This window comes from Mobula birostris, chromosome 13, assembly GCF_030028105.1.
Source record: "Mobula birostris isolate sMobBir1 chromosome 13, sMobBir1.hap1, whole genome shotgun sequence".
Taxonomy (NCBI): Eukaryota; Metazoa; Chordata; class Chondrichthyes; order Myliobatiformes; family Myliobatidae; genus Mobula; species Mobula birostris.
The window spans coordinates 30,667,554-30,691,351 of NC_092382.1; the positions used below are offsets into that span (position 1 = coordinate 30,667,554).

At 45.8% G+C, this 23,798-nt stretch overlaps 1 protein-coding gene across 4 annotated transcripts in view; it reads right to left on the minus strand.

Annotated features, from left to right (window-relative positions):
• Positions 1–805: 805 nt before the first annotated feature.
• Positions 806–23,798, minus strand: part of LOC140208697 (NACHT, LRR and PYD domains-containing protein 3-like) — a 41,298-nt gene continuing 18,305 nt past the window's right edge. Inside the window, exons 3-12 of one of the 4 annotated variants that reach the window (XM_072277569.1) lie at positions 20,350–20,516; positions 18,705–18,876; positions 18,555–18,605; positions 11,509–13,246; positions 10,169–10,255; positions 9,843–10,013; positions 9,517–9,687; positions 9,194–9,361; positions 6,829–9,029; positions 806–3,221 (exon numbers count right to left, since the gene is read on the minus strand). In XM_072277569.1, coding sequence (XP_072133670.1) covers positions 8,927–9,029; positions 9,194–9,361; positions 9,517–9,687; positions 9,843–10,013; positions 10,169–10,255; positions 11,509–13,246; positions 18,555–18,605; positions 18,705–18,876; positions 20,350–20,516 — 2,828 coding nt within the window. In that variant the 3' untranslated portion in view covers positions 806–3,221; positions 6,829–8,926. Of the gene's footprint in view, positions 3,222–6,828; positions 9,030–9,193; positions 9,362–9,516; positions 9,688–9,842; positions 10,014–10,168; positions 10,256–11,508; positions 13,247–18,554; positions 18,609–18,704; positions 18,877–19,622; positions 19,806–20,349; positions 20,517–23,798 lie in introns of those variants that run through there. The other 3 variants (XM_072277568.1, XM_072277571.1, XM_072277570.1) reach the window with 3 other exon arrangements.

The window sequence follows — 23,798 nt, forward strand, 5'->3', positions numbered from 1 at the left end:
TCTGTGAACTTGGACTCCAATATCCCTCTGATCATCAACACTGTTATGGGTCTTGTATTTAACAGTGTACCATCTCTTTACATTTGACCTACCGTGGTGCCAAGGGGAGAGTCCAGAGCAGGTTCACATGGATGATTCCAGGAACAAAAGGGTTATCACACGATGAACATTTGATAGCTCTGGGTCTGTACTCGCTGGAATTCAGAAGGATGAGGGGGATCTCATTGAAACCATTCGAATGTTGAAAGACCTAGACAGAGTAGATGTGGAAAGAATGTTTCACATGGTGGGAGAGTCTCGGTCAAAAGGGCATAGACTCAGGTTAGAGGGGAGCCTTTTTAAAACAGAGTTGCGGATAGATTTCTTTAGCCAAAGGGTGGTGAATTGATGGAATTTGTTGTCTCATGCAGCTAGTCATTGGGTGTATTTAAGGCAGAGGTTGATAGGCTCTTGATTGGTCATGGCATGAAAGGTTACGGGGAGAAGCCTGGGAACTGGGGTTGAGCAGGAGAGCAAAAAAAGTTAAGCCGTGATTGAAAGGTGGAGCAGACACGATGGGCCGGGTTGCCTAATTCTGCTCCTATGTCTTATGATCTTATTGTCTTATGGTCTTATGATCATTACTGCTCAAAGCTCACTGAGTTTTCTCAGGTCCTGTTGAATTTGTTGCCAAGTGCGCAAGTTCGGGAAGGCACAGTTACGAGAAACACTGACCTGCAGTGGTATCACAGGCAAGTAGATTCAGATAACACACGGAGCATAAATTATACAATTCTCTGTCAGTAACAATATAGAAATATGTTTTACACATCCTGTTAATAGGACCAGAACAACAGGGGATGAGCGGCAACACATGTCAGTAACAATATGCGAATATAGGTTTTACATAATTTACAATAGATAAATATACATTTGTGTCGTAATCAATATATAAATATATTTGTGTTATGATTAATATATTAATATACATTTTGTGTCAATAACAGACTTGGAAATGTTGAATTAGGCCCCTCAGCTTAATACTTGACACAGTTTGGGAACAACTGGGCTCCAAACACCGGTCCCTACAACAACCACTGGGACATCCTGCAGATCGAAGAAGGCCCTGATTATTCCTTTTCTTTAAACACACAGACAACAGGAGAAAGGAGCAGGCCACAGGAGATGGGATGGTGCAGAAGGAGATTATCTCCATGACTGGCACTGTGCGTGTGTGATGTGAGGCTGTGGAGGGATCCTCACTCTGTGCCTGACACAAAAATTTTATAACGGGACGGTCCGGAGTGAGATTTTCTCAAGGTCTGACTCTGGGAGTGTATCGTGGAATGGTGTGCAGGAAATTCACTGGCTCTCACCCTGTGATTGCATGATCCATCGGTTTGGAGGGAGCTTCAGTCTGTGTCTGATCTGGGGAGTGTGTGATGGGATGGTGTGGAGTGAGGTTCACTCTGTGTATGAGCCTGGAAGTGTATGATGGGACCGTGTGGAGGGATCTTAAATCTGTGTCTGTCTGCTTCTGATCCGGGGCGTGTGTGATTGGATTGTGTCAAGGGAGCTTTACTCTGTGTCTCACTTGGGAGTGTGATGGGACAGTGCGGAGGGAACTTCTCTCTGTGTCTGATCTGTACAGTGTGTGAAGAGACGATGTGGAGGGAGCTACATTCTGTGCTAGATCCGGAAAGTGTGTGATGTGACGGTGTGGAGGGAGCTTTTCTCTGTGTCTGATGGGTCGATGTGGAGGGAGCTTCGCTTTGTGTCTGTCCCTGTGAATGTGTGATCCGATAGTGCAGACGGAGCTTCACTGTGTGTTTGACCCTGGGAATGTGTGATGGGATAGTGGGGAGGGAGCTTCACACTGTGTCTGATCTGGGAATGTGTGGTGGGACAGTGGAGAGGGAACTTTACCCTGTGTCTGATCCGCAGAGTGTGAGGTAGGGTGGTGCGGTGTGAGATTCTTTGTATGTCTGACCCTGTGGGTATGTGATGTGACGGTGTGCAGGAAGCCTCACTCTGTGTCTGACACAGTAATTTAGTGATGGGACGGTGTGTAGGGAGCTTCACTCTGTGTCTGATCCAGGGAGTGTTTGATGGGACAGTGCGGAGGGAGGTTAACGTCGTGTCTGATTCAGTGAATGGAGGTTGCGTGGCGTGGAAGGCGATTATCTCCGTGTACAATCGGGGAACTGTGTGATGGGATGTTGTGGAGGGAGCTACAGTCTATGTCTGACACAGAAATTTTGTAAGTGTCAGACCGGAGTGAGATTCGCTCAAAGTCTGACCCTGTGACTGTGTGATGTGACGTTGTGGAAGGAGGCTCGCTCTGTGTCTGACACAGGAATTTTGTAATGGCAGAGGCCGGAGTGAGATATTCTCAATGTCTGACCCTGGGAGTGTATCACGGGATGGTGTGGAGGGCATTCTCGGTGTCTGACCCTGTGAGTGCTTGATCCGACAGTGTGGAGGGAGCTGCACGTTGTGACTGATACTCGGAGTGTGTGATGAGACGGGTTAGATTAGATTATGAGAACACTCATTCCTCTTTTATTGTCACTTAGAAATGCAAATATGCATTAAGAAATGATACAATGTTTCTCCGGAGTGATATCACAGAAAACAGGACAAACCAAAGACTAACACTGACAGAACCACATAACTAGAACAAATAGTTACAGCAGTGTAAACCAATACCATAATTTGATGAAGAACAAACCATGGGCACGGTAAAAATAGTCTCAAAGTCCCCGAGTCGATTGACTCCCCAGTCCCCGATAGCAGGCGGCAAAGGGAGGCTTGCCGATGCCTTGGAAGCAGCCGACCACAGTCGACACTCAGTCCGTCCGTCCGGGAACTTCGAGCCTCTGACCAGCCACTCCGATACAGCCTCCCGAGCGCCATCCTCTGCCAAGCGACTTCGACCTCACCTGGGCCGCTGAAGCATGCAAAGCCAAGGATTTCGGGGCCTTCTGCTCCGGAGATTCCAGGTACCACACAGTAGCAGCGGCAGCGAAGCGGGCATTTCTGAAGTTTTTTAAATGTTCCTCCCTACTCTCACGTGCGTCTCCATCAAAACTGAATTGTGCACGGTCCCCTCCTTGACAGATTACAGATATAATTCATTCACCGGAGAGGCCACGCGTGCTGCCGTCGCGCCGCCATCTTCGCCTCCCTCGGTTAAACGGCGCTTCACTCTATATTTGATCCGTGGACTGTGTGATGGGACGCTGTGGACGGAAATTTTGACACAGAAACATTTTGAATCATTTTCTGTCTGATCCGGGGAGTCTGTGACGGGACGGTGTGAAGTAAGCTTCACACTTTGACAGATCTGGGAAGTGTGTGATAGAACGATGCGATGGTGCTTCACTGTGTGTCTGATCCAGGGAGTGTGTAATTGGACTGTGTTGAGCGAGTTTCACTCTGTTATTGATCCCGGGAGTATGTGATGGGATGGTGTGGAGGGAGCTTTACTCTGTGTCTGACACAGGAATTTTACAATGGGACAAATCGGAGTTAGATTTTCTTAATATCTGACTCTGGGAGAGTATTCACTCTGTGTCTGATCCAGGAGTGCATGAAGGGACTGCATCGAGGGACATTCACTCTGTTTCTGACCTGGGAGTGCGTGATCTGTCCTGCCTGGCATCTCTGCTGTCCTCACTGAGCAGATGTAGTTTATCGCGAGATTTTATTTATTTTTCTTTCACTGACTGAAGTTTCTCTTCGCTGAAGCCTCGAAGAGATAAAGCCTCAAGATCACCACTCTTACTCTGTCCGTTCAGACTATGGCCGCTGCAACAACACACAGACACTGAATTAATTGTACACACTGCTATAGAGTTTTATAAAGATGCAACGCAACTTCCTGGTCTTTTAACTCAGTGTCTCGACTAGTAAAGTCAACCATGCCATTTGCCTTCTGAACCACCCTGTCAATCTCTGTAACCACATTCAGGGGGCTGTGAACTTGGACTCCAATATCCGCCTGCTCATCAACATGGCTCAGTGTCTTGCATATGACAGTTGTGACGATATCCTGAGTTATCTCTTAACAAGAGAGAGAGGGGCAACTGATTCGGAGAGAGAGAGAGAGCAACGAGCAGCTCGTGAGTCGCCATGGTGACTGAGGGTGGTGTTATTTGATGGACAGTTGGTGCTCAGCATGCTTGGATAAATACAAGGGCAGCTGGTTGTTAGACAGACACACACACATTCGGACACTGGACGAGTTTTGTGTGCCCACAGAAGGGTGGGTTTTGGAGGATCGATCGGGAGAATCGATCAGTGGCTCTTGCAGTGTGCAAAGGGGTGACTAGGGGAAAGTTGTCAGTGTGTCCAACCCTCGCCTGGGTAGGTAACTTTATCACTGAAGACGGTTCCCTTTTATGTGGTCACATTCGGTGACTTTAGACGGATTTTGGAGGACAGCTTGAAGATACGGCATCGGCTTACACGGACGACCACGACACCTCTCTCTCTCCAAGAGTACTCAACTCAATAACACGAACTGAACTGACTTCATTTACCTATCATCGTAAAACTGTATCCATCACCTCCTAAGCTTGAAGAAGCTTGGCTTTTTTATATTTCCACACTTATATATGCATGAACTTTGCTAACCTGATTGATGTATCTGATTTTATAGTACTGTATTGCGTAGTTGCTGATAAAATAGCTTTAGTTAACAGCAATACCAGACTCCAGGTGTTTTCCATTTCTACTGGTTCTTTAACCCGTTACGGAGAACGTAACAGAGTGTACTGTCCCTTTACATTTGACCTACCGAGGTACCAAGGAGATGGTCCAGAGAAGGTTCACAAGGAGGATTCCAGGAAAGAAAGGGTTATCATATAACGAACGTTTAATGGCTTTGGGTCTGTACTCGCTGGAATTCAAAAGGATGAAGGGGGGTCTCATTGAAACCATTCAAATGTTGAAAGGCCTAGACAGAGTAAATGTGGAAAGGATGCTTCCCATGGTGGGAGAGACGAGGACAAAAGGGCACAGACTCAAGATAGAGGGGCGCTCTTTCAAAGCAGAGAAGCGGAGAATTTTCTTCAGACAAAGGGTGGTGATTTTGTGGAATTTGTTGCCACGTGCAGCTCTGGAGGCCAGGTCGTTGGGTGTATTTAAGGCAGAGTTTGATAGTTTCTTGATTGGACATGGCATCAAAGGTTACGGGGCGAAGGCTGGGGACTGGGGTTGAGGAGGAGAAAAAAAGGATTAGCCATAATTGAATGGTGGAGCAGACTCGATGGGCCGGGTGGCCGAATTCTGCGCCTCTGTCTTATGGTCGTATGGTCTTATGATCATCTCTGCTCAAATCTCTCTGTGTTATCTCAGGTCCTGTTGAATTTATTGACAAGAGCACAATACGGGAAGGTACAGGCACAGAGAAGCACTGACTTGCAGCAGAATCACAGGCAAGTACATTCAGATAACACACAGAACATCAATTATACAATTATGTGTCATTGTCCACATATAACTATTCATTTTGTATCATTAAAAAGTTATAAATATACATTTTATGTCACGATCAATATATAACTATACATTTTGTATTATTAACGATGTATAAATATACATTTTGTGTCAATAACAGACTGGGAAATGTTGAATTTGGTCCCTCAGCCAAATAGTTGACACTGTTTGGGAATAACTGGGCTCCAAGCACCGGTCCCTACAACATCCTGCAGGCCTAAGAGGGGTCTGATTATTCCTTCTCTTTAAATACACAGACAGCTGGAAGAAGGAGCAGGTCACAGGAGATGGGATGGTACAAGGGGAGATTATCTCAATGACTGACACTATGCGCGTGTGATGTGAAGGTGTGGAGGGATTCTCACTCTGTGTCTGATGCAAGAATTTTGTAATAGGACGGCTGGGAGTGAGATTTTCTCCAGGTCTGACCCTGGGAGTGTATCGCGGGATGGTGTGCAGGGAATTCTCTGTCTCTCATCCTGTGATTGGGATTCTGTGATGGGACGGAGTGGAGGGAGCTTCATTCTGTGTCTGATCCCGGGACTGTGTGATGGGACGGTATGGAGGGAGCCTCACTCTGTCTGACCCGGGGAGTGTGTTATAGCAGCGGTCCCCAACCTTTTTTGTACTGTGGACCGGTTTCATATTGACAATATTCTTGCGGACCGGCCGACTCGGGGTGGAGGGCATGGGTAGGGTTGCCAACGGACAAGAGTAGCAGACAAATACGTTGGGTTTACCCCGATAAAGACTGCAATGACCATGAAGCATTGCGCGGGCACCAATGCGCATGCGTCAGCTGTGTATGCGTGCGCGTGCCGATTATTTTTCTACAAATCGTTTTTGTCGATTTTGTTCGGGGGCAGGGGGGGGGGGGATAGAGTTAATCACGACCGGAATATCGGTGATAGGTGGCTAATACACTCAATTTCGTTTCTAAAAGGGTTTATCTAACAAATTTAATATTAAACTCATAGCACATATTTTCCTCGCATGAATACAGTGATAAGTCAATTATCAGGTGAGGATAGGGGAGCATGAAGTAAGTATTGAACGAACTTCCAGTAGAAGTGGTAGAGGCAGGTTCGATATTATCATTTAAAGTTAAATCGGATAGGAATATGGACAGGAAAGGAATGGAGGGTTATGGGCTGAGTGCAGGTCGGTGGGACTTGGTGAGAGTAGCGTTCGGCACGGACTTGGAGGGCAGAGATGGCCTGTTTCCGTGATGTAATTGTTATATGCTTATATAAGTCAATAGCATCATCACATTTTAAGTAACGTTTGGATATTGAAAACTCAGCGCATATTTTCCCCGTATGAACATATAAAATCATTGCAACTCACCAATATCGCTGAATCAGTGGGAGTCCTGGGCTCAAGACGGTCCTATCGAGGGGTGATAGGAGACAGCCATACTCGAACGGGGTTCCTTACGTCCAGTCTATTCCACAATTTAGTTTTCATTGCATTCATCGCAGAGATATGTTGGAAATGGAAGCATCGTTTTCAGTGCTTTCATGGTTACCTCAGGATATTCAGCCTTGACTTTGATCCAAATACCGGCAGAGATATTATGTCAAACATACTTTGCAGCCCGCCGTCATTTGGAAGCTCGAGGAGTTGATCTCCTTCCCGCGCTGACATGGATGACGCGAGAGTAATAACCTCATGTGCGTTCAAGCTAAACAGTGACCGTGACAGGGAATGAGGAAAGGTACAGCTGACTCCTATCGCCAAATCATATCGTTTCCTCGCGGGCCGGTAGCGCATGATCTGCGGACCGGTACCGGTCCGCGGTCCGGTGGTTGGGGACCCATGTGTCATAGGACGGTGCGAAGGGAGCTTCACACAGTCTCTGATCTGGGGAGTGTGTGATGGCACGGTGTGGAGGGAGATTCATTTGTCTGATCCAGGGATTCTGTAATGGGATGGTGTGGAGGGAGCTGAACTCTGCGTCTGAGCCGGCGTGTCGGTGATGAGAAGGTTCTGAGGAAGCTACATTCTGTTTCTGATCCACAGCGTGTATAATAAATTGGGCTGGAGGGAGATTCACTCTGCGTCCAACACCTGTAGTGTTTACTGGGAAGATGACGAGGGAGCATTATCCTCTGTCTGCTCCGGGAAGTGTGAGGTAGGGCGGCACGGATGGAGATTCTCTCAATATCTGACCCTAGGACTGTGTGAAAGGATGGTGCGGAGGGTAATTTTCTCAATATCTGACCCTGGGTCTGTGTGCAGTGATGGTGCGGAGGGAAATTCTCTCAGTATCTGACCCTGGGACTGTGTGAAATGGTGTGGAGGGAAATTCTCTCAATATCTGACGCTGGGACTGTGTGCAATGATGGTGTGGGGGAGATTCTCTCATTTTCTGACCATGGGAATGATGGGACATTGTGGAAGGAGTTTCACTCTGTGTCTGCCCCTGGGACTGAGTGAAGGGATGGTGCAGAGGGAGCTTGACTGTGTGTTTGACATTGGGAGTGTGTAATGGGACTGTGTTGAGCGAGCTTCACTGTGTTTCTGATCCCGGAAGTTTGTGATTGGACCGTGTGGAGGGACCTTCACTCTGTTTCTGGCCCCTCTAGTGTTGTAGAAGATTCACCCTGCGTCCGATCCGGGGAGTGTGAGGTAAGGTGAGGTGTTCTCAGTGTCTGGCCCTGGGAGTGTGTGATGGGATGGTGTGCAGGTACCTTCACTCTGTGTCTGATCCGGGGAGTGTGTGAAGGGACTGCATCGAGGGAGCTTCGTTCTGTTTCTAACCTGGGAGTGATATATCTCACACTACAGAGACGTTTTTTTTCCTGTGTCTGACCCCAGGAATGTGTGATGGGACGGTGCAGAGGGAGCTTCTCTCAGTGCCTGACCCCGGGGTGTTTGATGGGATGGTGTGGTGGTAGCTGCTCTCAGTTTCTGACCGGGAGACTATTTGATGAGTTCGTGTCGAGGAAGTTTCTCTCAGTTTCTGAGCGGTTTGTGGGAGCGAGATGGTGGCGGAGGGAGCTGAAGTGTGTTTCTGTCCCCGGGATTGTGTAATGTGATGATGCAGATGGAACTTCACTCTGTGTTTTAACCCTGGGAACGTGCGATGGTATGTTGCAGAGGAAGCTTCACTCTGATTCTGACCACAGGAATGTTTGATGGCTCTTTGTGGAGAGTGTTTGGATCTGTGTCTGACCAAAGGGGTGATTGATGGGAGACACGGAGGGAGCTTCACCCTGTGTCTGATCCGGGGAGTGTGCGATGGACGGTGCGATGTCAGATTCTCTCGCTGTGACTATGTGATGTAACAGTGTGGAGGGAGAGTTACTCTGCGTCTGACACAGGAGTTTTGTCATGGTACGGCCCGGAGTAAGCTTTTCCCAATGTCTGATACTCGATCCACTTCCGTTAGAACGGTTGGGAATTAAACCCGGCGCGCGGCCATTAAAGAGGACGGGGATGTTCACACATTCAGCCGTTCACAGATCACTCTCAGTCCGGTTCTGGGTTCCTGCAGAGATCTCAGTTCCTTCCTTCCGGTCTCACTGAACTGATTCACCGTCAGACTGAAACAGATGGGAGAATAAAGATGAAATAAACAGATTACACAACAGTGTCAGTAACAGGGGACTGGGGTTAATGTTTCAACAACACTGACATACAAATATCACCAGAAAATCGGCGGATCCGCTGATATTTTATTACATTTAACATTAACACAAATACTCACCTGATCCACTCCAGACTCGGGAGGGTTAGTATGAGGAGGCGGAGAGCGGGGACAGATCGGTCTGTCAGCGAATTTAATGCCAGGCTCAGCTTCGTCAGTGATGGGCTTGTGCTGAGAGCGGAGACGAGATCCTCGGCACCAGAATCCGTTAGACCGACACCGTCCAGCCTGGAGATGAGAGAGAGTGAAGGTGAAGGACACAGAGAGACAGGAGACGGTACAAATCCCCAGTGTTTATCAGTAACACAACTACTGATCACATTAATGTTCAGTATCAGACACCCAGTGACTGTAAACACAATCTCCCACAGTCTGGTACTTACCCCAGTTTCTGTATTTTACACTCCGGGTTCCTCAGAGCCGCAGACACCAGTTTCACTCCTGAATCTCCCAGTTCATTACCATTCAGGTTCAGCTCCATCAGTGATGGGTTTGTACTGAGAGCGGATGCGAGATCCTCGGCACCAGAATCTGTGAGACCGACCTTCTCCAACCTGGAGATGAGAGAGAGTGAGGGTGAAGGACACAGAGAGACAGGAGACGATACAAATCCCCAGTGTTTATCAGTAGCGCATTTACTGATCATAGTAATGTTCAGTGTCAGACACTCAGTGACTGTAAACACAATCTCCCACAGTCTGGTACCTACCACAGTGTCTGTATTTTACACTCCGGATTCCTCAGAGCCGCAGACACCAGTTTCACTCCTGAATCTCCCAGTTCATTACCACTCAGGTCCAGCTCCATCAGTGATGGGTTCGTATTGAGAGCGGAGGCGAGATCCTCGGCACCAGAATCTGTGAGACCGACACCGATCAGCCTGGAGATGAAAGAGAGTGAGGGTGAATGACACACAGAGACAGGACACGGTACAAATCCCCAGTGTTTATCAGTAACACAATTTCTGATCACATTAATGTTCAGTGTCAGACACCCAGTGACTGTAAATGCAATCTCCCACAGTCTGGTACTTACCACAGTTTCTGTATTTTACACTCCGGGTTCCTCAGAGCCGCAGACACCAGTTTCACTCCTGAATCTCCCAGTTCATTCATTCCAAGTCTGAACACAAACAGACAAATTGATGAACAAAGTGATTCAAACTGTGGGTCTGAGGGAATTTCTCTCACTCAGATATTTCAGGAAACATTAAACCCTTCAGTAAATCACTGATCGGAGTTCCCATCACTGTCAATGTCCCTCACTGCCCAACTCCAGGGTATTCACCGAATGTCAGTAATTTAGTCTGTCGGTGTGACCCTGTAAACTCCACATATTCTGTCTCATTCCTCGATGGTTAGAAAAGTGTTACTGACGTGAGAGGGGCGGCAAGGGCAGGGTTAAGGATGGGAGAAAGAGATGGGGAAGAGAGATCCTACAGGAGGAAGGGGGATGGGGATACGAGTTCCCACAGGAGGAAGGGGGGTGGGGAACAGAGATCCCACAGGAAGAAGGGGGATGGGGAAGAGAGATCCCACTGGAGTAAGAGGGATTGGGAAGAGAGATCTCGGAGGATGAGAGCCGATGGGGACGAGGGAACACACAGGAGGAGTGGGATGGGGAAGAGAGATCCCACAACAGGAAGGGGGATGGGTAAGAGATCCCACCGGAGGAAGGGAGATTGGGATGAGTAACCCCATAAACGGGACGGGATTGAGGAAATGTGAACCCACAGGAGGGAGGGGGATGGGGAAGAGATATCCATAAGGCGGAACTGAGGTCCACAATCGGGAGAGGAGATGTGTCCATGGGTTCTGGGTATCTGGTAGTGAGCACAGTCACACAGGTCGATGATGGTTATAATCACACACCGGCAAGGGCAGGGAGGACTATCTCAAAATGGTATTTCTTTCCTTCTCACTGGGACAGTCTGCTGACGGTCTCTTGTCCCTCACCGGGAAGGGAGTGTGAATCTCTGACCCACCTACTGCAGTCAGTGTCGGTCTGGGTGTTGGTAACAGTGAGAAGGAACATTGTCAATGGACATGTCACAGGCAGCGAGAAACACGGCCATTCCTGTGATTTACTACCATTAAACCAATGGCCGTTGTTCACTGATCTGATGAAGTCTCCAACATCCCTTCACAAGGAACCACAGAACCCTCCCGTACTTGGGGATTTACTGACTGATCCTGTGGGTATTTGACACAGTTCTTTACTATGTGATTTACTACAGTTTTAGCCAAATTACTTTGCAACTCACCGATCGGCTGGATTTACTATCTGATTTACGACAGTGGAACACAAATCCCTTTACATTGAAACAACACAACTGGACAGTTTCACAGTTCAGAGTGAGAGATAAATCAAGTTACCTCAACTCCTGGCACTTGTGCAGCCCGGGTCCCAGCCGCTGGATTCCTTCACACCGAATGTGGCAGTTATCCAAGTCGAGGTGTTTTATTGTATCACAGAGTCCGATGACATGAGACAGGACCGCGCAGTCAATCGGGGTCAGTGTCATTCCACTGAATGAAAGTGTTTCCACAGATCCCAGTGCGGCCTGAGCCAGTCCACGATTCTGAGACTCAAACAGGTAGTGCAATGTGTTCAGGAGGCTCCTTTTACCAGCTTCACTCCTCGTGTTTCCACTCTGACGTTTAACCTCCTCCTTCACCCAGTCAATCACCCGGCAGGTTGTTTGATGAGGAAATGGACCCAGAAACTCCTCCAGGCCCCGAGCTGTCATTGGGTTGGAGAAACCAGCAACAAAACGGAGAAATACCTCAAATCGCCCATCTGTCGTGTTTTGGGCTTCAGTGAGGAATTTCAGGATATCCCCGGGATGTGGATTCAGGAATTGTGAGACAGCAGCTACAAACTCCTGGATGGTGAGGTGTGGGAATGTGTACACCACGCACCGGGCAGAATCCTCTCTCTCCAAAAGCTCCATCAGGAACCCAGACAGGAACTGGGAAGGCTGCAGATTGTATTTGATCAAATCTCCATCTGTAAATACAATCTTCTTCTCAGCCACTCCTCTGAAGGCCATCTGACCAACCCTGAGTAACACATCACCGGGGTTCTCAATCTCACGGCCGTGGTTTTTCAGGATGTTGTAAATATAGTAGCAATATAGTTGGGTGATGGTCTTGGGAACTCGCTGCGGGTCCCTGACTCTTTGTGTGAAGAAGGGGCCCAGTGCCAGAGCGAGGATCCAGCAGTAGGAGGGGTTGTAGCTCATGGTGTACAGGATCTCGTTCTCCTTCACGTGTTTGAAAACAGCTTCTGCCACTGTCTGATCTTCAAAATGCCTGATGAAATACTCCTTCCGCTCCTTCCCAACAAATCCCAGGATTTCAGCCCAGACACTAATCTTCGCCTTTTCCAATAAATGTAAAGCGGTGGGGCGGGAGGTTACCAACACTGAACATCCTGGGAGCAGCTTGCCCTGGATTAAACTGTACACAATGTCAGACACTTCACACCACCACTCGGGATCTGGGCACTGGTGCTTGGGTTCTGTATCTCTCCGACTGTCAGCAAAGTCGATTCTGTGTTTGAATTCATCCAAACCATCCAATATAAACAGCAATCCCTCTGGGTTCTTCCAGACATCTCTCAAGGATTTCCCAAAGTAAGGATACTGATCCAGAATCATTTCCCTCAGGTTTATTCTGCAGTTAATGGAGTTTAAGTCTCGGAATTTGAAACTGAATACAAACTGGAACTGTTGGTATATTTTCCCCGTGGCCCAGTCATAAACAATCTTTTGTACCATTGTTGTTTTACCAATCCCCGCGACTCCGGCCACTGCTGCCGACCTCCCGGATTTGGATTTACTCGGGGAAAAGCTGCTCTGGAACAACTGATCAGTCCGGATTTTTTCCAGCTCTCTGCGGAAATGTTTTTCTCTCCACTCCTCGTGGTCTCTGCCTCTTGCCAGCAGCTCATGTTCCACCAGTCTCCCATCTCGAACAGTAGAAATGACCGTGAGCTCAGCGTATCGATCAACCAGCTGGAAAACCTTCACCTTCTCCCTCATCAGGATCGTGTTCACTCTCAGTGTTTCAGTTTGTGCCCGCAGAGTCTCCTTGTGTTTCTGCTGAACATCTTCCATGGGAACAGACAGTGGACAAACTGTCAGATGTCTGAACTCAGAACTCAGTATTTAAGTACACAAGAGTTGGCTGAAAGCTATTGCATTAATCGGATTCACCAGTGGATGTTCGTACAATAAAATATTGCGACTAAAAGACCTCAAACTGGGCAGGGAGGCGCAGTCTAGATAAACAGCAGATCATCACATTTCACAATTAACTGTGCTGTGACGGTGAGTATTTCCCTGGTAGTTTCCTGATACCCGACTGTCACTGTACTGAACAAACTCCCACTACTGCCACAGATATCATTGTTCCTGTGGAAGAAAATTGAAAGCCCAGTGCTGATGCGGCGTATGGAGATATAGAAAAGGGTAGTGGGTATTCTGTCAAAGGAACGGGTCGGGGAATCAAAGCTTCCCCTCCCACCATCACTGATTCAAGATACAAAGTATATTTGTGGATCAGCACGTGAACTGCGGGTGGGTGATTGGGGGAGACGATGTCAATGTCTTGTTCAGGAGACTGAATCAGTCAGCATTTTGACACAAAACGCAAATAGTTTCCCCCTTCCATCATCACAGATGTTGCTTAGCTCACTGAGGTTCTCCAGAAAATGGTTTGAGACGGCAGATCTGCAGTCCCGTGTCTCTTAAAGAGTATGCGTTGCAAATACTCAACAGATTCAAGATACACAAGTGTAAAGGAGAGGGAAATAGTTGTTATTCCGGATCTGATGTCGCACAAAAAAAAAACTCAGATAAAGAACGCAATGAAAAGCACAATAAATACAAATATATACGGTACAGGAGTCACATTGACCTCAGGTTGGTCTGACAGAACATTTTACGATAGTGCTGCTGGTGGGGTGAGGGTTGTTAGTTGTAGAGGGGTTGTTTAGTCATTGGAAGTGTTGATCAGTCTTACTGCTTGAGGAAAGTAACTGATTTTGAGTCTGGTGATCCTGCTGTGGATGATACGTCACTTCCTCCCTCATGGGAGAGGGGCAAACAGCCCATAGGCAGGATAGGTGGGATCCTTCCTGATGCTGCGGGCCCTTTTCCGGAGCCTTTCTGTATATACGTCCCTGATGGAAGGTAGTCTGGGGGTACTGGTGATGTGTCGGCAGTTTTGACTGCCCGTTATAGACCCTTCCAGTCCGCCACAGTTATGCAGCACGTTGACCTGCCCTCTGCAGCACAGCTGTAGAAGGACGCGATTGTGGATGTGAGTACGAGTCAGACAACGTCTGTGGAAAGGGGAGAAAGGGGAGATGCTACTGGTCTGTGAGTTCAAATACAAGTCTGAAAACCATGCTGATTAAAGGTCGGGTGGTGAAGAAGAGACAGAGGAATTTCGGTAGCAGGTGGTACAGGATTTCAGCTGTCACAGGACCTGCAGAGAACAGCACAGGAATAGGCCCTTCGGCGCGCAACGTTGGTACCAGCCTGATGTCCCCACAAACTCATCCCGCCTGCCTCTGGAGCTCTGGACATGGACATCAAGATCCCTGCAGACATGAATGATGTCAGGGTCGTGACCTTTACTCCGTACGTCCCCATACATTTGTTCTCCTGAATTGCAACAACTCACACTTCTCTTGAATAAACTCCATCTGATGTTTCCCCATCCACATCTACAACTGGTCTATATCCCGATGGATTCTTTGACACGACTCTTCATTCTCCGTAACTCAGTGTCTCATTTCAGTATCAAAAAAATCATCTCTGCCTTTCAGACTAAATTTACACCTCTCGTCAAGTTCTACAGGAGCTTCCGTTATTGTCTTTAATCCCCCTTAATCCCGGTCGCAATTTTTGATCTTCTGCTGACTTTTAATCAACCCCGCAGGCCAAATGGGAGTTTGCCCAATAACAGCTGCTCCCAATCTAACCCTTTGCTATTTAATCTGCCTTTCCCCAAGTTATCTTTCCCACACCCAATACTACACACCTCACTCTTGGCAGTGTGGTGGATCAGAGGGACCTTGGGTTCCGAGTACATAAAACGCTTAAAGCAGCTGCGCAGGTTGACTCCGTGGTTAAGAAGGCATGCAGTGCATTGGCCTTCATCAGCCCTGAGATTGAATTTAGGAGCCGAGAGGCAATCTTGCAGCTATATAGGACACTGGTCAGACCCCACTTGGAGTATTGTGCTCAGTGCTGGTCACTTCACTACAGGCAGCATGTGGAAACCACAGAAAGGGTGCAGAGCAGAATTACAAGTACCTTGCCTGTATTGGGGAGCATGCCTTATGAGAATAGTTTGAGTGAACTTAGCCTTTTCTCCTTGGAGCGACGGAGGATGAGAGGTGACCTGACAGAGATGTATAAAATGATGAGAGGCATTGATTGTGTGGATAGTCAGAGGCTTCTTTCCAGGGCTGAAATGGCTTATACAAAAGGGCACAGTTTTGAGGTGCTTGGAGGTAGGTACAGAGGAGATGTCAGGTGTAAGTTTTTTTTTCATGCAAAGTGGTGAGTGCGTGAAATGGGCTGCTGGCGACGGTGGTGGAGGCGGATAAGATAGGGTCTTTTAAGAGACTCCTGGATAGGTACATGGAGCTCAGAAAAATTGAGGGCTATGGGTAACCCTAGGTCGCTTCTAAAGTAAGTACATGTACGGCACAGCATTGTGGGCCGAAGGGCCTGTATTGTTCTGTTGGTTTTCTATGTTTCTATAAGCTGCAGACCTCTCTTTATTCATCTGAGAACAGGAGTAGTATTCACTGTTCCCAAAGGTTCCACTGCTGATATCTGAGCAACTTGTAGGCTTACATCCCAATACCAGGTGCATTACGTCCTCTCCTCTGTGTTCCCATGGCACCATCACAGATTCCTAAAATATTCTTGCAATAAGGAAACACGGGATAGAGAATGTAACGCCATCAGCGACACAGGGGAAGTTAAAATTACCTTCTGTAACAAACTTGATGCTTTTCCATCTTTCCCGAATTTGCCTGCATATCAGTTCCTCTATCTCCTGATGACTACTGTGGGATATTTAGTAAAAAACCAACAGTGACTGTATCTATCTTAACGTTGTGCTCTCCCCATATTTCCTCAGTACTTGAACTCCCCAGTATGTCCTCTCTGAGTGGAGCTGTAAAATTCGCCAGATCAGCAAGTAAACCTTTCCAACTGTATTACCTCCCTTCTCTAATCTGAAATATTGTTACTCTGGAATATTGAGCTGCCAATTCTGTCTCTCTCAATCAAGTCTTCATAAAGGCAACAACATCACACTTCCACGTGCTGATCTACTCTCAAGGTCAACTACCTGATCCACAACACTCTCTCCAAATGAACCAAACACTTCAGACCCAAACATCCTAGCATGTTCATTTATCCGGCCCCGCCGGCCTTACAGTGAGGTTTATTAGCCTAAACTGTATCTTCCTTCGTCCTGACTAGGCAACAGATGTAATATAGCAAATGTAGCATGGTAAGAGTTTGGAGTGTCAGTGGGAGAGCATTCTGGACATAGAGACCATCTGTCTCAGATATGGAAAGGGATGGCGATGTCCCAAGTATTGAGATCCTGAATTAGGGGAAGACAGATGTCAATGTAAGACAGGGTCTGCATGAAGTGAGGGAACAGTTAATTGCAACTACACTACAGCTAAACACAAACTTTTGGAAGGACGTGTAAAAGTATGTTCGGGTTCTGCAAAGTGTGTCCAAGATTTCACAGAGTTTGAAGGGTGTGTCAGGAGTGTGCAGGATCTAAGCATGTCAGGACTCTGCCAGGTATGTGTGCAGTCTCACAGTGTGTCAGGATCCTGCTAGGGATGTGCGCTGTCTAACAGTGTATCAGGACTGCCAGAGGAGTGTGGGGCCTCACAGGGTGTCAGGTCCCTGCCAGGGGTGTGTGGGGTCACACGACGTATCAGGAACTTGACAGGGGTGTGTGGAGTCTCACAGTGTGTCAGGAACCTGCCAAGGGTGTGTCTGGTCTTTCAGTGTGTCAGGATCCTGCTAGGGATGTGTGCTGTCTGACAGTGTATCAGGACTGCCAGAGGAGTGTGGGGTCTCACAATGTGTTAGGGCCCTGTCAGGGGTGTGTGGGGTCACACGACGTGTCAGGAACTTGCCAGGGGTGTGTGGAGTCTCACAGTGTGTCAGGAACCTATCAGGGATGTGTAGGTTCTCTATTCCATGTAGTTGCGTGAGATGGGGAGCGTAGAAAATCATTGATTGTTGAAATCGTTACTTTAGAGAATTTAACAGCGGTAGAAATGATGTTCTTTAATAATCAGGAAGAGAATCTGTTTCGTATTCAGAAATAGATGTGGGAATTTCACTGCCGTGTCTGTTCCCTCGGCAGACAACATGAAGAACAGTGAAGAACAGGTTTGCAGGCAAATTGCCGCAATCACACAACCCTCGGCGTCCCTGCCCTAATTCCCATCTCTCACCCTTCCACAATGTCCATCATACAACACAGACACATACGAATTTTAGTTTCTGTGGACTAAGTTGAGGATTTTGTCCCACATCTCACCCTCACTGACAAAGTCTCCCGATGGAATTCCCAGGATTATTGAGTGGGAAATTAAACTGGATAACTGTAGCAGTGTTTGCACTAAGGGAGTGCAGATGTGAACAGAGTGGGGTTCATATGCTGCTTTGGAGTTGAACAGAGCAGTTGGGTGTTTCTTGATTTTCTCATTAAATTGTTATTGTAACTCATTGTTATTCTGTGACGAGAACGTCAATGGGCTGCCAATTCTGAAAGTGATAACCTGTAGGATCTGAGGGAATTGGGGTCCAGCAGAAGTGGTTGAGGCAGGTTCGATGTTGTCGTTTAAGGTTAAATTGGGTGGATATATGGACAGGAAAGGAATGGAGGGTTATAGGCTGAGTGCAGGTCGGTGAGACTAGGAGAGAATAAGAGTTCGGCACGGACTGGAAGGGCCGAGATGGCCTGTTTCCGTGCTGTAATTGTCATATGGTTATATGGAGTTCTGAAAAGTGATCCAGGATGAGGGCTGTTCTACAGGTAGTGTAGCTGTAGTGGAAGGATTTCACCTTTTGGAGAGAAGAATTTCTGAGAATTTCACTCCCCAAGATCCTCCTCCTCTCCATTCTGACCCCGGTGGACCTGTCGTTTCAGGACCCGGAGAAGAGTGATCCCTTTCAGAGAACTCCCCAACTCTTTGAGTTGTTCCTCATACCGTCCTGTGAAAACTCTCCTCAATGTGTCTTAATGTGCATTGTGTCACAGTGCCACCAATTACCTGGGCAAATCCCCGTAGCTCAGAAACGATATGGCCCTTCACAACACTAATATTTGGTGGAAACAGCTGTTTCTTCACTTACCTTTCAGCTCTCTGGGAAACTTCGGAACGGGTCGATGATCTGGAACACAACCTGCTTGGATTTAAACAATTTGAGGAATGGAAATGTGTAAAATTATAAAGTGGGTAGTGTTTAAATCCAAAATTAAATTCATCTGTGATACTATCTCACCATGTTCCTGTATTTCGTTTAGTATTTTGTCCAACTTTGGGACACCAATCCGCACTTTCACAAACGTTTCCCACATCACCCTCCGGGCGCGGGAGCCTTTCTCCATCACCAGGCTCAGGAGGAGTTTAGAACTGTCCGCCCGCTCTCCCTTATCAGCGAGATCAGAGATTTTCTGTGAAGAGTAACGGTGAACATATTGGGGACTGACAGATTCACACAGAGAATGAGAAGTAAATGATGTGCTCTGTAACGGAATCACACTGAGCAGTCACCCGGACGGGTGCTGATCCTGTCTGGACATGGACTGTACATTCTGAGTGCAGAGCACACGGAGGGACATTCACCGTGAACCCGGTCCACCGGTCAGTGAGATTCTGGATGGTCTCTGACCGCTTCATTGACGTGGCTCCAAATCCATAAATAATTCCTCACCAGATTTGATGGTGTAAAACAGAAGTCAGAAAATCACGATCACGGAGGAAGAAAGTAGTCAGGAAAGTTTTTATAACAGAGTGAACAGTCTCAGAGAAGTTGCAGAAAAGATGATATGATTCATCTCTTCAATCCGCCAGTGTCCAACATGACAGCAGATTACGGGTTGACACCTGATGCCTTTCCTTTGCCTTTTCCAGTGGAGGTTAATTCAGTGATTACACATTACAACATGACAGTATACCTCGATTCACACTGTTTGCAGTTACAGATTGTAACACAATCATCTCCACCCAGAACAGAACACACTCCAGCTCCTGTGGCACTCACTGACATCCTACCGTGACGCTGTACATTCTATGCACGTATGTATGTATGTATGTATGGTGTGTCAGAGCGGTGTAGCACCTCTGGTGGAGGAGCATGTCGCGTGCTTTTCAAGGCGGTTAACCCACCTTTGGTCCCCTCCTGGCACTCAGCTCTCACCTGTGGCTCCCCGTAGCTGTTTGCATGAGACAGCGGCCACACCCCGGGCAACCGCTTCGACAAGCCGGCCAAACCAGGTGAGGGAAGCCGACAGATCTCAAATCCTCTGTGAGAGAGGGAGTTGTCTATCCCAGCATGTGACGACAGACTCCGGCGGATTGAGCGGACGAGACCAATGGAAGGTCCAACGGTCAAGAAGGCGGCCACTGCAGGCGTCGTGGAACGTGTAGAGCATGACTAGACACAGAAGACGTCCTGGTCATCCACTGCGCCTAGTCCCATCTCTGTCTCAACTCTGTCTTGCCACTGGATCCAGATGGAAATTGGGCAGAGAGAGTGCGGCTGACGCTGCGCAACTCCCCCTCACTTAAATCCAAATCATGCGCTAGTCTCGACACCACCATCATCATAATGATGTCGAGGTTTTCGTCGACGACGACGATGGACGAACAACAACATTCTTTCCAGACTGAAACTTCCTGACATATTTCCACTTAATACTATTAGCCCACAGAACTGTTACTTGCTCAACTCACTCTGAACATTGAGCAGCCACCCACCAGTCCGCGGGGTCTTTTCACGTCAGATTCACATGTTTGTGATTATACGTTCAGTATTTATTTCCTAGTTGCTCTTTTATCTAATTTAATACCCGGTGAGTCAGAGTTCCGACAGCCATCAGTCCTGTGATGTGTGAGAATTCAAACCCATTCTCCCTCCCACTCACCCGATGTTCCTCTCTACTGAACTGATTCTCGGCCGTTAACGCCAGGCTCACTCCGTGCACCCCTCCTTCCATCGCCTGCTCCAGCCTGTCCCGGTAGAAATCCGTCAACTGCAGCAGCTGGAAATCGTTCCAGCCTGTCAGGAGCTCAGTGATCTCTGAGCTCGGACCTGTGAAAGAAAATGAGGAGCATTAAAGAAATTTCTGACCCCATATTGGGCAGCAACTTTCTCTCTGGAACCTAAAGATCACCAAGCACGGCGGGGTTGGGAGTAGGGGAAGAGCGGGCTTGGGCCGGGGGGTGCGTGTTGGGGGGCGCCGGGGTTGTAGGAAAGGGTGTAGTTCCATCTGTTGAAGGGTATTCTTTCGTGTCCCCAGGAATATACCTCTCTGTTTGGAAAGGACTCTGCTTATTGCTGAGAATATAGTAACCCATCACCATCACTCTCCTGGTACTGCCCATCACCACCACTTTGCTCTGGGTTACTGTCTGCCTGCCTGGTCAACCCCTTCCTCAGCAAATCTCTGGGGTATCTCACAAAATGCTGGAGGTACTCAGCATGTCAGGCAACATCTATGGAGGAGAATAAACAATCAACGTTTCGGGCCAAGGCCCTTCATCGGACTGGAAATGAGGGGACAGAAATTCTAGATGCTGCCACATTACTTTCTATTCCTTGTGTTCCTGATCCAAAACGTCATTTCATTTTAAAATCTTTTTTTTATTACTTCTTATTGAAAATCTACAACAAAGTAAAATACATCAAGATAATCAAGACAACATATCCATATGTAGAATAAGAGTTAAACTATCAACCAAACTGAACAGTGTATCAATAATAATAATAATAACAAAATGTTAAAGCTATTTTTTTGGAAAAAAAAGAAGGAAAAAAGAACCCCTACTAAGTAAAAAAAAACTAATAACAAAAAAAGGAAAAAAACAAAAACATTGGGAGCACAAACCCGGAGCTATACGCCATACAAGCTTCCATAAAAAAAACATCAATCCGCCAACGAAATCCATATACCCAGGAATCAGAAAAGGACCATCTTAATTAACTCAAATCAAATGATAATAGCGGGCACAAGAATTCCACGTTTTCTCGAAGTCAAATCTATGATCAAAATTTCGACTTCTAATTTTTTCCAAACTAAGGCATAACATCACCTGAGGGAACCATTGTATCAAAGTGGGAGCAGAGGCATCTTTCCATTTTAATAAAATAGCCCTTCTAGCCAATAATGTGACAAATGCAATTACGTGTTGGTCTGATACAGAAATGCAATGATATATTCAGGAATTATACCAAAGAAAACTGTCCACTTATTAGATTGTAAATTGATTTTTAAAGCTTTAGAAATTGTAGAAATATTGATTTCCAAAACTGTTTCAATACAGAACACGACCAAACCATATGTGTCAATCTAGCTATCTCAGTTTTACATCTATCACACTGACTATTTACATTAGGAAATATTTTAGACAATTTCTCCTTTGTCAAATAATAGCGATGTACAATTTTTAATTGAATTAGAAAATGACTGGCACAACTTCAAAGTTCGCAGCCAATCCTCTGTTATCAAGGTCATGTTAAGCTCTCTTTCCCAATCTTGCTTAATCTTAAGTAAAGGATAGTTATCCTGTTGTAATAGTAAATTATAAAGTTTCCCACTGAAACCTTTCACGAAAGGGATCATTTTTAAAATAATGTCTAAGAGCTCAGAATCTTCTATATATGAAAAATCAGTTGAATATTATTGTAAGAAATGGCTGACCTGAAGATATTGCAAAAATGTGAATATGAGAGAGAATATTTAGTTACTAATTCCTCAAAGGACATCAACCGACCTTCTTGAAACAAATCCAAAGAGAAAAGGTAGGATCACTAAGTGAAGGTTTAAGTAAATAGTTCCGATAAATTAAACTAAAATGGATATTTTTTTAAGATTAAAGCTTACGAAACTGGTAATGACTGCTTAATCATAGGATTTATATTTAGAATAGAAATTTTGGCTAATTGTACAGGTTAAGGAGCTCCTAAAAACGATGTTAAATAAAATTGTTTCACAATTTTCAATTCCAGATCAACCCATGGTGGTCGTTCCTTTTTATCGGTCCAATATAACCAAGAACAGGCATAACGTATATTAACCGCCCAATAATACATTCTTAAATTAGGCAAAGTAAGACCTCCATCCTTTTTTCAATTTTTGTAAATGACATTTTCCAATTCTTGGTCTTTTATAATTCCAAACAAAAGATGAAACAATAGAGTCAACCTGATAAAAAATCTTCTTGGTTAGAGAAATAGGAATATTTTGAAATACGTATTAAAAATTTGGGAAAATCATCATTTTAATTGCATAAATTCGACCGGCTAGCAAAAGTGTAAGTGGATTCCAACTAGGAAAAAAATGCTTCATAAAATGCACTAAGGAAACTAAATTAGCTCTATAATGGTCTCCATAACTCTTAGTGATGATAATACCTAAATATTTAAAAGAATCCGTAACTTTAAAAGGATTATCATCATATATAGAAGCAGAATCATTTAAAAGAAATAATTCACTTTTATACAGGTTTAATTTATATCCAGAAAACAATCCGAATTCATTTAATACTTTCAATAAACTAGGAATAGATTCTTCAGGATTCGAAACATTAACCAAGAGATCATCCGCATAAAGGGAAATCTTATGAATAGTCCCATTTATGGAAATTTCTTGAATATCTTTAGCTTCACGAAGTGCAATAGCCAATGTTCGCAACATCTAATTAAATAACAAAGGGCTTAACTGACATCCTTGTCTCGTACCCAGCGAAAGTCGGAAAAATGGGGATCTGCAGTTATTAGTAATAAAAGTGGCAATAGGGCTTTTATATATCAATCTAATCCATTTATTAATATTAGTACCAAAGCTAAATTTCTCTAAAACGTTAAATAGATATTTCCATTCAACTCTATCAAATGCCTTTTCAGCATCTAGAGAAACAACACATTGGGGACTCTTAGAGAGGGATGAGTATATAACATTTAACAATCTCCGAGTGTTAGAAAAAGAATAACGGCCTTTTATAAAACCTGTTTAATCCTGAGAAATAATTTTAGTTAGTATATTCTCCATCCGATTAGCCATTATTTTTGAAAGACTTTTAGCATCCACATTTAATAATGAAATAGGTCTATATGAAGCACAATCAGTAGGGTCTTTATCTTTCTTAAGAATTAAAGAAATAGAAGCTTCATAAAATGTGGAAGCTAACTCTCCTAACAGAAAAGGATATTTAAACATTTCCAACAAATACGGAGTAAGCAAATCTTCAAATAATTCATAAAATCCTACAGAAAAACCATCCAGTCCAGGAGCTTTACCGGATTGCATTGAAAGAATAGCTTTCTGAATTTCTGGTTCAGTAAAAGGAGCATCAAGAATTTGCGGATCTTCAG